This window comes from Ahaetulla prasina, chromosome 11 (genome assembly GCF_028640845.1).
Source record: "Ahaetulla prasina isolate Xishuangbanna chromosome 11, ASM2864084v1, whole genome shotgun sequence".
NCBI lineage: Eukaryota > Metazoa > Chordata > Lepidosauria > Squamata > Colubridae > Ahaetulla > Ahaetulla prasina.
Genome location: NC_080549.1, coordinates 24,275,294 through 24,290,897, shown reverse-complemented (window position 1 = coordinate 24,290,897; position 15,604 = coordinate 24,275,294). Strand labels below are relative to the sequence as shown.

At 42.1% G+C, this 15,604-nt stretch overlaps 1 protein-coding gene across 4 annotated transcripts in view; it reads right to left on the bottom strand.

The window, feature by feature from the left end:
• Window positions 1-15,604, bottom strand: part of LOC131205061 (vascular endothelial growth factor receptor kdr-like) — a 210,691-nt gene that overhangs the window by 22,973 nt on the left and 172,114 nt on the right. For all 4 annotated transcript variants that reach the window (XM_058196910.1, XM_058196911.1, XM_058196913.1 and 1 more), the window contains 5 exons: window positions 14,977-15,099; window positions 14,221-14,332; window positions 2,956-3,055; window positions 1,738-1,843; window positions 305-429 (listed from right to left, as the gene is read on the bottom strand). In XM_058196910.1, the coding sequence (XP_058052893.1) occupies window positions 305-429; window positions 1,738-1,843; window positions 2,956-3,055; window positions 14,221-14,332; window positions 14,977-15,099 (566 nt within the window). The remainder of the gene's footprint in view (window positions 1-304; window positions 430-1,737; window positions 1,844-2,955; window positions 3,056-14,220; window positions 14,333-14,976; window positions 15,100-15,604) is intronic.

Genomic DNA, 15,604 nt, shown 5'->3' with positions numbered 1-15,604 from the left:
ACTGAATCTGCACTACTATTAATCTTCTCATAGTTCCCATCACCAATCTCTTTCCACTTATGACTGTATGACTATAACTTGTTGCTGGCAATCCTTATGATTTATATTGATATATTGACCATCAATTGTGTTGTAAATGTTGTACCTTGATGAACGTATCTTTTCTTTTATGTACACTGAGAGCATATGCACCAAGACAAATTCCTTGTGTGTCCAATCACACTTGGCCAATAAAAAATTATATTCTATTCTATACTATTCTGAGTGGGAAAAGGTTTTTCGTTGCTTGAAGTCGCTTCCTTACCTTGCTTCTATAGCACTCCAGCGGTGAATGAAGTTGCTCACATTCTCTTCCAAGATGCAGATCTTGGGGTTGGACTCTCCATCAGGACACAAGGTGATGTTCAGTGGGATATAGTCTTTCCCATCCTTGGGAAAAGAAAAGAGGAGAAGCTAAGGCTTATTTTTCTTACTTGCTTTAAAAATCATTAAGTGTCACATTCCTCTAATTCTCTTAGATCACTTTACCTGAAGCCTTCAGGAGATTAAATTTTTCATTTTCTGGGACCCAGCTATAATATTTTGGCAATGTACCAGCAATGACATTTTGTCCAACATACACTTATCTCTGAGTATTTCTAAGGTTATCAAGAAAGGTTCCAACTGGCCCATTGGCCCAATGTCACCTAGCTGGCTTTGTGCTTAAGGCAAGACTAGAACTCACAATCTCCCACTTTCTAGCCTGATGCCTTACCCAAACTGGCTGAGATTTCATATTTGGAGCCTTAATCCAGATGTTCTAGATTTCAGCTCTCATCATCCACGACTAGAGGTGATGGGAGTTATAATCCAAGAACATCCCGAGGGCCACAGCTTCTGTACACTGCCTAAACTACTAAATTTCTTTGCTTCCTTTCCCTTGTGGTTCCTTTGCTTAACACTTATCTGTGTACAAAAATCTATTAATCTTCCAAGGGGTTGAATGTGGAGAAATAAAGCTTAGACCAGTGAGCATAGAACATAGAATCATAAGACTGAAAGGTACCTTGGAGGACTTCTAGTCCAACCCTCTGCTCAAGGCAGGAGACCTTATGCCATCCCAATAAAATTGTTATCCAATCTATTCTTGAAAACCTCCAGTGATGGAGCATCCACAACTACAGCTGTTTCATTAATTAATGATCCTTACTGTTAGAACTTTTCTCCATACTTCTAGGTTGAATCTCTTCTTAAGAAGCATTCACCCATTGCTTCTTATCCTGCCCTTAGGTGCTTTGGATAATAAATCAATCACCTTCTCTCTGTGACAGCCTCTCAACTACTGGAAGACAGTTATCATGTCCTCCCTAATCCTTCTCTTCAATAGGCTAGACACACTTAGTTCCCTCAACTGTTCAACAATCTTGAGATCAGACGGAAGAAGTAGAAGAGCATCATGATCATCTTGAGACGCTGAAGCCCATCCTAGCATGTACATAATCCCTCTGTTAGCCCATTGAGAAGAAATCTAGAACGTTAGGTCAGAAACTAATTATTCTTTGCTATGTTTCTTTCATATTATTTAGATACCATCATTTCTTTAGCTGTTTGCAACACTCTTAAGAAACCACACACGGCCCTCCTTATTTACGCAATTATAAAACTTGTCCTTTTAAAGTCAAACTTTCAGGAAGAACTTTTGCTTGCATTTAGTTGAAATGTTTTCCACTCCAATGGGTCAATTCTCCTGTATTTCACCTGCTGTACATTTGCCTGGAGAAGATCCCCTAAACGTTCCACAAGGTTGGTAAAAGTTGGTCTCTCTGTTGGGATGCTGTGCCAGCAGTCCAGCATGGTCTGGTAGCTGCAGGGGATTAAAAACATGGTGATTGAATTTTAAAACTGGCAAAGAGTGATCGATTCATTCTTCTACTAAATAATCCTGGGCCCTGTTGGGTCATCAGAATTATTTTTTTTAAGATGAAGGAGAGGCAGCAGATAATATTTCAGTCAAAATGTCCATTCGGTGTGGCACGAAGGTCCTTCTTAACAGCACTGCTTTGATGCATTAAATCAGGCAGGCAGTTCTGTAGTTCAGGTGTGCCCTGGACAGGCCCACTGCCATTAAAAAAGAATATGTTGTTATTGTTAATTTAATTTATCAGCAACCCTATTCCCCAACAACTCTGGAGACCTTGTGGATTTTACTCCACCAGTTGCTGACTATAGGGGGCGCTGCTCAGCTCCATTTCAAGGCCATTGAGACAGTGCTGTCTGAAGACATTTCCGCAGCCATGTGGCCAGCATGACATCACAGAGTGCTATTATCTTTGCACTGAAGTGGTACCTATTTATCTACTTGCATTTGTATGGTTTTGAACGACTAGGTGGGCAGGAGCTGGGGCAAGAAATGGGAGCTCACTCCGTCACATGGTGCTCAGGTCTCGAACCTGGGCAGCCAGATTTCCAGCCAATAAGCCCAGCATCTTAACCCCTGAGCCATCGTGACCTCCAACCCCAACAACTCTGGGCAGCCTATTATTAAGTATTGAATGAAATTTGTATCCAGTATATCCAAATCTTTTCAGGGGATTATTTAAAAGAAAAAAGTTTTGCCCATTATGTTTGACCTGGATTGAGAAATCCCAAAGCTTTCTAGAATGATGTTGGTGGAGAGCTAGATTAGGGAGAATGAAATTGGGTGTAAAGAATGGGTACTTAGTTCCTAACTATAGATTCTGGAGTTGCTTCATGCACACTACATTTTATGAGTACTGAGTCTCTACGAAGAGATTTATCTTGAAACAGAATGAGAAGTGACAGAATAGTAAGGTATCAGACGGACCTCAGAAGAAATAAAGGCTGTTGAAGAAGTAAAGGCACATTTGTTATTTTGGACTTTGGGGAATTACGAGGGAACAGAGCAAGGCTCTTCCTAAAATATAAAGACATCTAGAAATGGATGGAGAAGCTTACATTTCTGGAGTGGAGTACTCTGGAGACCTCATCCGTGTTCCTTCTTTGAGACGTCGACAAAAGTCCTCATCAATCTGGACCCCTGGATACGGAGAAGCCCCTGTATGGATAAATATGGAGCAATGAGGTCCATTCAAAAATATTGTTTTATTGTGTCTCTTCCAGAGGTTCTATAACTCTAAGGAAAAGAAGTGTATGTACCATGTGTATTTGTGAATGCATTGCAGTCCATGGAGCGAATTTGTTAACCTCTAAGCCAGCATCCTAGCCACAAGAGGCACCCGGCTCCTCTTTGGTCTCATTAAATTGACTACTTGTTAACTTTGAGGATTTTCTGAATTTAACCCCAAGATTTTGGGACGTCGCAGTGGGCTCTAGAGCTAATACATACAAGCTGATGATGCGTTCACAAGAACCCAATGCAGCTATTTGTTTGCAACAAGCAAGCAAAATGGCCTTTGAGGGGACATGCTCAGGAGCAAAACTCCAGCATGGATTGTCCCAGAAACTTGTGAAATGCCAAATCAATAACTACGAATCAATAAGAAGTTCTGAAAATGGTCCAGACAGCTGTAGCAAGATAAACTCCGTGTTGGCTGTCAGCACCTTGTTATTTGAAGCCTCGCAGAAGAGGGATTCCTGCTGTTATGATGCTGAACAAAGATGACAAAAAACCAGAAAGCATATTGATATATTAGCCTAATACAAATGTCAAGGAGAAAAACACACACACTTTGAAGGAGCTGAGCAAATTTTAATTCAGCTTGACTTCCTTGAAAAGTAGAAAGAAGAAAGAAAAAACGAAGAATATTAATCCAGATCTCAGTTTGAGTGTCGGTGTCATAGTTGGGAAAATCGCCATAGGAATCCTGTGGTTAGTTTCATTGCCCAGAGTTTCTACCATTTATAAATTGAGGGTGCTGACACGTCTCAGCCCAGCTTTTGCTCAATTTTCATCAGACATTTCTGTGTCCATCGGCAAATATTTCATTAAAAAAATGCAGCACCAATAGGCATATTGTAGGCATTTGATAATATGTACATTTTAGTCCCAGTAAGCCTTGACTGTAATGGCGCCTGCCTGTGGTGGGTTTCAACCAGTGTTACCACTGGTTCGCTTCGCTTCACGCACACGTTTTGTGTGTGCTTTACATTTTGAGAATTTAGCTACTTGTCTTATATTTTTTTGAACCCTGAAATAAGCGCTTGGCCTTATTTTCGGGGAGGTCTTATTATTTTGGGACGCGTGGAGCAAGACGGGGCTCCTCTTGTCGTCTTACCTGATTTCCAATTCTGTCTCCCTAACCCTAACCAGAGGAAATGGCGGGGACCGGCTGCACATGCGTTTAAATATTTTGGGGGAGGGCTTATTTTTGTGAGGGTTCATTTTTGGGGGGGCTTATTTTCAGGAGGCTTATTTTAGCGTATGCGCTCAAAAGTACGATTGGGCTTATTATCAGGGGATGTCTTATTTTCAGGGAAACAGGGTATTTGAAATGAAGCACAAAAGAAAAAGAAAAAAAATCCGGCTTTGGATCGTAACCATTCCGTATGACATCAGTTGTTACTGTGCTTGGTATTTAGGAAAAATCAGAACACCAAATACAAGCTGGGCAGATATGACCTTGCAGATGACACTCACTTTGTCAAGGACCTAGAAGTACTCATCTCAAATAATCTAAGCCCCAGAGCTCCCTGTAACAGCTTGGCTAAAAAGGCATTAAGAGTTGTTAACCTAATTTTGCGAAGCTTCTTCTCTGGTAACATTGTACTACTAACTAGGACATACAAAACCTTTGCCAGACCAATTCTCGAATACAGCTCATCTGCCTGGAATCCACACTGTATATCAGACATGAATACAATTGAGCTGGTCCAGAGGTATTTCACGAGAAGAGTCCTCCACTCCTCTACTCACAATAGAATCCCTTATGCCACCAGGCTCGAAATTTTGGGCCTGGACAACCTGGAACTACGCCGCCTACGGTCTGACCTAAGTCAGAGGTGGTATTCAGCAGCTTCTGACCAGTTCTGGAGAACTGGTAGCAGAAATATTAAGTAGTTCGGAGAACCAGTAAATGCACCTCTTACTGGCCCCGCACCCATCTATTCTCTGCCTCCTGAGTCCCAGCTGATTGGGAGAAAATGGGGATTTTACTGTAACCTTCCCCTGCCACGCCCACCAAACCATGCCATGCCCACTAAGCCATGCCCACAGAACCGGTGGTAAAAACTTTTGAATCCCATCACTGACTAAGCATAGTACACAAAATTGTCTCCTACCTGTCAGTGACTACTTCAGCTTCAACCTCAATAATAATATTGTTCGGGCAAACAATAAATACAAACTCAAGGTAAACCGCTCCAAACTCGATTGCAGAAAATACGACTTCAGCAAAAGAGTGGTCTATGCCTGGAATGCTCTACCTGACTCCGTTGTTACATCCTCAAACCCTCACAGCTTCAACCTTAAACTATCTTCCGTGGACGATAGAAGTTCCGTGGACTTCATTCCAAAGAAGTCCATAAAGGGGCAGTGCATAAGCGCACCAGCATGCCTACTATCCCTATTTATTTGTACTCATTTCCTGTGTTCATGTCCATGTTTATACTTATACCTGCTATCTTGTTCATGTTTGAAAAATAAATAAACAAGCAGCTGTGGCCTGTTTAATTGCTTGACTGCATCCATGCAACCAATATTAAAAAAAAGCCTCAATCCCAAATGCTCTGTGGGATAGCAAAATAATGATAAAATAACAGTCAATTCAAGGGAGCAGAAGCTACTGTTGTGTACTTCACTTTTCTATTTCACAGTCGGAAATCTGTCTCCTGATAGCTGGCTTCCTCATCAAAAGTTCATAACTAGCTGATTAAGCTCAAGCTTTGTAATTGTCTCAATCCCTCCATCCCCCCATAGGCGCTACAGAATGCCATTCTTTCATAATCTGGGCTCCCCAAAGCTAAGAAAAAAACCGAAAGAAGATTTAATCTCATTTTAATGCAAATGGAATCTCAATTGAGGGAATTTGGTATGTCTAGTTTAATCTGATCTTGACATATAAGCAGTGTTAATTTTTGGAAGGGAACTCAGTTAGGATTCAGATGGAAAACCACCAGTAAATCTGAGGAATGCAGGCTGGGTTGCAAAATTTTAAGAAAAACTACAGAAGAAGGCAATGGCAAAACACTTCCAGACTGACACATGGAAACTTAATATCAGGTACAAGAAATTAGGAGCCATGGCAGTTTAAAGGACCACAGGTTTACTGCATGCTAACACTCTCAAAAAGAATCCAAACTACTAAGGGTCAAAGGTAATACATAAGAGTCAACGGACTTCAAGGGTGGGACAGGATTTAGAATTTACAGGTGTGTAGAGACTGATGATGCGAAGAGAAGAGAATCTATACCATTTCAGACAAGTGACTGTCCAATCTCTTCTTGAAAGCCTACAGTGATGAATGCAAGGCATTCCACTTTTTGATCATTTGACCATTTGATCCCATTGTTTGACCATTTGACCACTGGTTGACGATTTGATCCTTCCCTGGTTGTCTCCTACAATTGCTTTGCAAAAGCAATATTTCTCCAGCTAATATTTGCTGATGTTCCTTCCACATCTTTCTTCCATCAAGTAGAGCTGGGCGGTTTCATGAGATGCTTTTCCTTCCTTTCCATTTTACACTTTAGCCTTGAGGGGCTCTCTGCCATTCCTCTCCTCTGCACTTCCTCATTCCTACTTGTAAGGCATCGCTTAGGATCAACGAAAGGCAACCAATCACTCTAATTAGGGCAAATAATCGAATTCACCCCAGGGCTCTTTACTCAAGTTGGATGCAAAATTAACAGTGAGAGGCAGGCAGGAAGGAAAGAACCAAGCTGGACTAGGAAAATTTGCTGTTGGTGCGAACACGTTACAGGCAGAAGAGATGCTTGTTTGGGTATTTTTGGAGAAAATAGATAGAAATAGACATCCATTGCTTTCCATCACTTGACTTTGTGGCCATCCTGGGTCCATTTTTCTCTCCAGCAAAAAACTAAACCCTCACACTATATTTCCCAAAGCACCAGAAGGCAAGACAAGAACCAATGGACGGAAACTAATCAAGGAGAGAAGCAATTTAGAACTAAGGATAACTTTCCTGACAGTGAGAACGATTAACTAGTGTTAATTGTTGTGGGTGCTCCATCACTGGAGGTTTTTAAGAAGAGACTTGACAGACATTTGTCTGAAATGGTAGAGGGTCTCCTGCTAGAGCAAGGGATTGTTGAACTATAATACCTCCAAGGTCCCTCCCAACTCTGTTATTTTTTTCTGTTTCATTCCTTTTCCATTTTCTGCTCAGATTAGTAGACAGTCCCTGCCTCATCATTTTCTGAAACTGAAGCTGAAACCCAGAACAGAGTTTCTCAATCATGACAACTTGAAGTTGTATGGACTTCAACTCCCAGAATTCCCCATGCTGGCTAGGAAATTCTGGGAGTTAAAGTCCACACATCTTCAGGTTGCCAAGATTGAGTAACTGATCTAGAAGAAGATTAAGGAGAGAGTGTCTAGTTGCACCCTTTTTGGTTAACACATCTTATTAATTGTTGCAGATAAAGGATGCTTCTTCCTCTTAATACAATTTGTTAGTGAGAGACGGGGTGACCAGATTCCCAATTTTGTGTCCCGTACAGGTTAACATGATTTCCCACCTTCACTCTTGTTAGTTAAAGGAGTGAGGGGCCCATACCAAGAAATACCCAAATTGAATTTTAAATGTAGTTCATAAATCAATTCAGCCTTGAAAAAAGTGAGCGGATCTACAGTAAGCGATAGTTTGTTTAACTCTGGTTTCTTCAAAAATCCACAGTTGAATGGGACTGCACACAGGCAAAACCAAAGCAATACAAACTATATTCACATATTATGTAATACTGTATATAAAGTGAGCAAGTGGGTTGTAGAGATATAATATGCAAACAAGGAAAGAAGAAGGATTGGATTCATACAACAGGGCTGAGGTAGTTCAATGAAAGAGCAATGGTTATATAAGTAGTCCTTGTCCTATGACCATTTGTTTCATAACCATTCAAAGTTACAATGGCACTGAATAAAGTAACTTACGACTGTTTTTCACACTTATGGCCCTTGCCATGCTCACATGTTCAAAATTCAGACTCTTGGCAACTAGCATGTATTTATGACAATTGGCAGTGTCTCAGGGTCATGTGATCCCTTTTGTGACCCTCTGACAGGGAAAATTCAACGGGGAAGTCCAATTCACTTAACCACCATGTTACTAACTTAATAACTGCATTGATTCTCTTAACAACTGTGGCAAGATAGGTTGAGAAAAGGGGCAAAACTCACTTAACTGTCTTGCTTAGTAATGGGAATTTTGGGTTGAATTGTGGTTGTAAGATGAGGACTACCTGTACATTCATTTAGTGACCATTCAAAGTCACCTACAAAGCTCAAACTTGGGTTAGCAGTGGTGGATTGCTACCGGTTTGCCCTGGATTAGGCGAACCAGCGGCGGCAGGAGGCTCCGCCCACCCACCTGGACGCTTCTGTGCATGTACAGAAGCTTCTGTGTACGCGCACGCGCCCACAAGTGAACTCGTAGCAATGGATTTTGAAACCTGTCCCTGGGTTACCACCATCGTCACATGTCCTTTTCCTGTTGTTTGTCCTGCCACTACCTTCCCCTTCCTTCCTGTGTTTTTTCCCTATTTTTAGACTGTGACCGGCAGGGAGGCAGGAAGCCCAGCTTCATATTTATTTCCCCAATCTGCTCAAACTTGTGTCTCAAACTCCCTTCCAGATGATTATCACCTCCAGTCTGTGAGAATACATTTGATGGGGAATTGGAATAGACCGCCTTCGTTGCTTCTAGTCTGTTGAAGAATTAAATCCATAGCTCTGACTTGCTTGATATTTGCAAATGGTTGTGAACAGGACTCACATGTAATCAATTGTTCCAATGAATTGCCCAACCTTGCTTCTGGGAGATGCTAAATAAGGGTGGTCTGCAGGGAGGGGCCAGGAAGGAAAAGATGGTGCCTGTGACCACCTGAAGGCAGGACAAGGAGCAACGGATGGAAATTATTCAAGGAGAGAACCAACCAAGGAGAAACTTCCTGACAGTGAGAACAACTAACCAGTAGAATGATTTCCCTCCAGAAGTTGTGGGTGCTCTATCACTGGAGGCTTTTAAGAAGAGACTGGACAGCCATTTGTCTGGAATGGAATAGGGCAGGAGTCTGCAACCTTGGCTCTTTTAAGACATGTGGAAAGCTGGCTGAGGAGCTCTGGGAGTTGAAGTTCACAAGTCTTTAAAGAGCCAAGTTTGCAGACCCGTGGTATAGGGCAAACCACATGCATGCTGGAGCACCAGAAACCCAAAGACCAGGTGGCCAGCATGTAGCTGGCGATGACACGCATACCCACAGAGAGGGCTCTTGTACCACCTCTGGCACGCGTGCCAGAGGTTCGCCATCACAGCCCAATAACATTCCAGACAAATCGTTGTCCAGTCTCTTCATGAAAGCCTCCAGTGATGGAGCATTCCTGATTCCTGAAGGCAGCTTCTGTTCCACTGGTTAATTGTTCTCACTGTTAGGAAATTTCTCCTTAGTTCCAGGTTGCTTCTCTCCTTGATTATTTCTTCTTTGTCTTGCCGTTTGGTGCTTTGGAAAATAGAGTGTGAGTGTTTAGTTTTTTGCTGGAGTTGAGTGATGGAAAGCAATGGATGTCTATTTCTATCTTCTTTGTGGCAGCCCCTCAAATATTGGAACTCTTCCATCATGTCAGCACTGGAGACCTGCAGCTCAGATTAGGTAGTCCCACAACTACAATTGTAAAGACTGATTTAAGAAAACCTCCAGGCACTAATGTGACCAAGAAATGACCAGTTATGGTTTTCATTTTTTTAAAAAAATCATCCTGAAAACTTTTTCCTTTCATGAGGGTCTGGCTGCTTAAAACTGCCCACCAATGTGACAAAAACCTCGACTTCAAGTGTTCTATAGCTTGCACGTTTTCTCCCTCCCTTTCTTTGATCTCTATTCTTCCAAAAGAATATGCAGAGCTTGGCCTGAATTCCCATATTTCCATAACGAGAGCATCAGCTAGTATGTGGTCTTGTTGGTGTTTCATTTTTCAGAGGGTCAGGATTTTGGGGAAAATTGTTGGAGGAAAGATGACGCCACAAAATTAGCATAATTCAGAATAATGCAGAATTCTCTCTCCTGCTTCCCTCTGTCTTTCTGTAAGAGAAAAATCTTTTGGGCTGAGATCCATGGGAAGCCATGAATTAGGAAAGGGTGGACAACTATGCCCCCTTTACAACCTGTGGACTTCATCTCCCAGAATTCCTGAGCCAAGAATCAAGAGTGAATATTTGAGAGCCTAGCCAGCCAACTCTTGACCTTGACCAGAATGCTGGTTCATAAAACTCAGGAATAGGTACTCAGGATGTTACTAAATTTTCCATCTCATTTTAAAAGGTAGATTTGGGAAATGCCTTCTAAAGTATGCAGCCAACAGGATGGGCGGCTGCTGCATTTTCTCACATAGTGTACTTCTAACTTATGTGTGATGCTGACAGGAAATTTGTCTCTTGGAGACATTGATAAAAATGTCCATGCTGGGTTTAGTCCTAGGGCAGCGGAATTCCCTACAATTGCTGTACTAATTTTCAGTTATTTGTGGGCAATCCTCAAGTTATGACTGTAATGGAGACTGCCCATTTATGGTCTTAAGTTCTGACAGTTGTCAAGCAGGTCAACCAAATGACCAATCTGAATTTATCACCTTTCTTGTGACAGTCATTAAGTGAACCAATTGTTCTCTATGGATTGACTTTACTAGAAATTGGAATTAAATGCTAGTTTCTGGCAAAAAATTGTAAAATGCAGTCATATGACCACAGGACACAGCAAATGGCCGTAAATGAGCTGTGATGGCGCAGTGGTTAGAATGCACAATTGAAGGCTAACTCTGCCTTCCACTGCCAGGAGTTCGATCCTGACCGGCTCAAGGTTGACTCAGCCTTCCATCCTTCCGAAATGAGGACCCAGGTTGTTGGGGGCAAGAGGCTGACTTAGAGAGGGCTGGCTGTAAAGCTCTATGAAGCAGTATATAAGTCCCAATGCTATTACTATTGCTATGGCTAAATGCGAGCTGGTTGCTAAGCACCCAAAATGTGTTCATAACTGTGGAGAGGAGGGGCAGCCCTCAGAACTTTGGAATGGGGTTGTAAGCACTCCCAGGGAGATCGGTTGTAACATTGAAGAGTTGTTAAAGCAAACAGTCGTAAATCAAGGACTACCTGTATTAGATATCTATGGAGAGTTTCAGTCATCCAGGTCATAGTTACCTATGAGTACCGTGGAGAAGGTTTGCAATTTAGGCGTCCTCCTGAATGTACGGCTGTCCTTAGAAGAGCACATGACGGCCATCGCCAGGGGAGGTTTTTATCAGGTTCATCTGATACGCCAGTTGCGTCCTTTCCTAGACCGGGTTTCCCTATGCACGGTCACTCACGCCCTCATCATTTCCTGCCTGGACTACTGTAACGCTCTCTACATGGTGCTCCCCTTGAAGAGCACCCGGAGGCTCCAACTGGTCCAGAAGGCGGCTGCGCGGGTAATAGAGGGAGTATCTCGAGGCTCCCATGTGACACCTCTCCTGTGCAAGCTGCACTGGCTTCCAGTGGTCTTCCGGGTGCAATTCAAGGTGTTGGTTACCACCTTTAAAGCGCTCCATGGCATAGGACCGGGTTATTTACGGGACCGCCTGCTGCTACCAATAGCCTCCCATCGACCCGTGCGCTTCCATAGGGAGGGTCTCCTCAGGGTGCCGTCAGCAAACAATGTCGACTGGCGACCCCCAGGGGGAGCGCCTTCTCTGTGGGGGCTCCTGCCCTCTGGAATGAGCTGCCTACGGGGATATGTCAACTCCCTGACCTCCGGACCTTTTGACGCGAGCTAAAGACCTTTAGCAGGGCTGGCTTAATGTAGTTTTAATATGGGTTTTAGTATAGTTTCAGTCTATTCTCAGCTTAATTGAATTAGTTTTTTAAAATGTTTTTTAATTTTTGTGGAATCTGTTTTTTATTTGGCTGTAAACTGCCCTGAGTCCTTCAGGAGAAGGGCGGTATATAAATTAAATCAATAAATAAAATCAATAAATAAAATAAAAACTCATTTCAAAAGATCTAAGCCCCAGAGTTCACTGTAACAACATTGCTAAAAAGGCATTAAGAGTTGTCAACCTTATTTTACGAAGTTTTATTTCTGGTAATGCTACAGTATACTTCTAACTAGGGCATACAAAATCTTTGCCAGACCTATCCTTGGATATTGCTCACCTGCCTGGAACCCACACTGTATTTCAGACATTAATACATTAGAGAGAGTCTAGAGATATTTTACTAAAAGAGTAGTCAAATCTTCCGCTGGAAATAAAATTCCTTATACCACCAGGCTTGAAATTTTAGGCCTGGATAACCTTGAATTATGCCGTCTACGTTCTGATCTAAGCTTAGTACACAAGATTATCTACACAAGATGACTACTTTAACTTCAACCGCAATAACACAAGGGCTATCAATAGATACAAACTCAATGTAACTCGCTCTAATCTTAATTGTAGGAAATATGACTTTTGCAATAGAGTAGTAAATGTCTGGAACAATCTACCTGATCCTGTTGTTAGTTTCTCTAACCCCCATACCTTTTACCTTAAACTGTCTACTGTGGACCTTACATGTTTCTTAAAAGGTCCCTGAGGGGGCGTGCATAAGCGCACCAGTGTGCCTACCATCCCTGTCCTACTGTTCCCAATTATATGTAATCATTCTATGTGTTTTATAGCTAAGTTTTGCCTATTTATATCCATTTATTTGTGCCATTTTTTTCATGTGTCTATGTCTATACTAATACTTGTTTCTTTGTACTTGTTGACAAACAAACAAACAAACAAACAAATGGTTGTCCTAAAGGTGCTTTTTCAAAGGGTAACTGGACTTCCTTGGCTTTTTTTCTTTGAAAATGTTTCACTTCTCATCCAAGAAGCTTCTTCAGTTCTGACTGAATGGTGGAATGGTTTCTCCTTCCATTCTCCACTATTCAGTCAGAATTGAAGAAGCTTCTTGGATGAGAACCTAAATGTTTTTAAGCAAATACAAAGAAAATCCAGTTGCCTTTTGAAAAAGCACCTTTGGACTACTTGTATTCGAGTTATATCCTTTTTCCAGGAATACATCCACCTTTTACCTCCATAGCCATTCCCACCCTTGTAGCCTTTGAGGTTTTTACCAATCAGTTCCAGACAGTCTTAACATTTGATTGCTGCAAAACTTTTGGTGCCAGAACTAATAGTTAATGCAAGGCTGTGTCTTAGTTTAATTGTCTTTGATTGCACTGTTATGCATCGGTTGTGCTGCCATGGTTCCCTGTACAGTAATCAGGGCCCTTTGCCTGAAGTGGTTTATACATTTGATAAATAAATAGCAATTGTTTGGTTAAAAGATTCCCCCTGACCCCAAGTTAGATCCATAGGTGAGGCTGGACTCCACTTAGGTTTCTCTGTTGCTGGTCCAGCATCCCACATTGGAATTGTAACGGCTGGAATGTCCACAGCAGTTCACACTCATCAAGTGCTCCAAATCAGGAATGAATGCAACAGGCTGTTGACAGCAGATTGGCTGCAACACAGATTTTGTTGCTCTTTTAAGGGAAAGAGTCTTTTCTTCTAGAAAAGGACCACCTCAAATAAATGTGGTTTAGGATCCAATCAGGGTCGGTCACTGGGACCAGAGGTTTAGCCTTCTGAGCTTTCAGACTCATGCTGGAGCCCATCCTCAGGGAATCTCTTTCTCACCAGAATGTCTGCTTTGGGCTATTCTGTGAGCCAAGGATTTGACAGCACAAGGAAACAAGAGCCAATGACTTAATAATCAGCCATCAACACCCCAATCAACAAGTAAAAAGCCACACACAACCAGGCACCGCACACCTAGAATAGCTCACAGCACATGTATTCTGCTAGAGAGAAGTTCCCTGAGGATGGGTTTCAGCACCAGTCTGAAAGCTCAGAAGACTAAACCTGTGACTGACCCAGATTGGATCCTGGGACACGCATATTTGCCTTCATTCCTGGTTTAGTTTGGTTAATTTCCAGTAGCAAATGTCCCACTCTGATAGCCTTTTATGATGTTAAGTGCAAGTACTTATTCTATTTAAAATCCAAGCAAGGAAAAATAATCTTACCTAGGGAAAATATTTCCCAAAGCAGCACACCGAAGGACCAAACGTCACTCTGAGTTGTGTAGATTTTGTCAAAAATTGCTTCTGGAGCCATCCATTTTAGGGGCAGCCTGGCCTGGGAAAGGAAAGAAGTACAAGGTTGCTGTGTGTATCCAAGACGGACGGTTGGGCCAGTGTTCATTGTGGTCTGTTACAGTGCAAACTGAACCCCTTCCGTACTTGCTTGTGACATTTGTGATGTAAGTAAAAAAAAAAAGATGGAGCTTTTGTTGCAATACTGGGATGCACATTATGCCATTTTAGATTTCATGGTTAGAAAAGAAGACCTAGCTGTGTTACCAATTTTAATTGAATATTAAATACATTGATCAAAGCATGTGTATCCTATTCAATATCACAAGGGGTGGGGAAGATGGGGAGCAGGGATGAATAACATTTGTGATTAATGCTGTCAAAGGAGGTCAGATATCAGGGCCCAAGAATCAAGAACGACATTTCTGAGTAGTTTCCCTTATTGTTCTCCACCTATAGACATAATCTTGCCAGACTAAAGCAACTATCTGCATAGCTACAAATATACTCTGGGGCTGCTACAGAGGAACCATTTTGACCCTCTTTCTGCTGACCAAACTTTCCAAATTCCTCTGCCTCTTTGCTCCATGGAAATCAGCTCCTCCTTCCTGGGAACCCAGACCACATTCCACCACACAAAGGATGCAACTGGGAAAAGCATCTTATAGCACCCAGCTCCATACTTACGTCTCCCTTCCGCACATAATCAGGATCTTTGTATATATCTCTGGCCAATCCAAAATCACAAATCTTTACCACGTTGTTTTGAGAAAGAAGAATGTTCCTGGCTGCCAAATCTCTATGGATGCACTGGAATGAAAACAGAAACACAAGGAAATCAGGAGGGAAAAATGACTTTCATCTGTTACCAAGGAGATTTTCTGTGTGGGATGCTGGGCTGAAAAACCTGAAGAGGGTATCTTTGACTGTTCAACGGGAGCCCTGGTCATTTTCCACCGGTGCCACCGGTGAAACGGCATATACTGGGATCCCACACTTGTGGACATCATCTTGACCTTTTAGCCTGGATGTCCCTGTGTGTTTCTGCAGTTTAAAGTTCTCTGGTGTCTTATGACATCTTAGAGAACTTAAAGGGGACCATTAGGAAAATTTTGACTATGGATTTGTGGAATATCATGTACTGTATATATGAAACAGTCCAGGTTTAATCGTTGTGGAACACCTTGACTCTTAATGGGTTGCTTGGATACTGTGGAACAAGTTAGTTAGGAACAAGCCTACCTACGTTTGGGTGTTATTTTTTGTGTAATTTTTAGCACTTGCTTGATTTCTGACCCCCCATGAATCTCAAAAA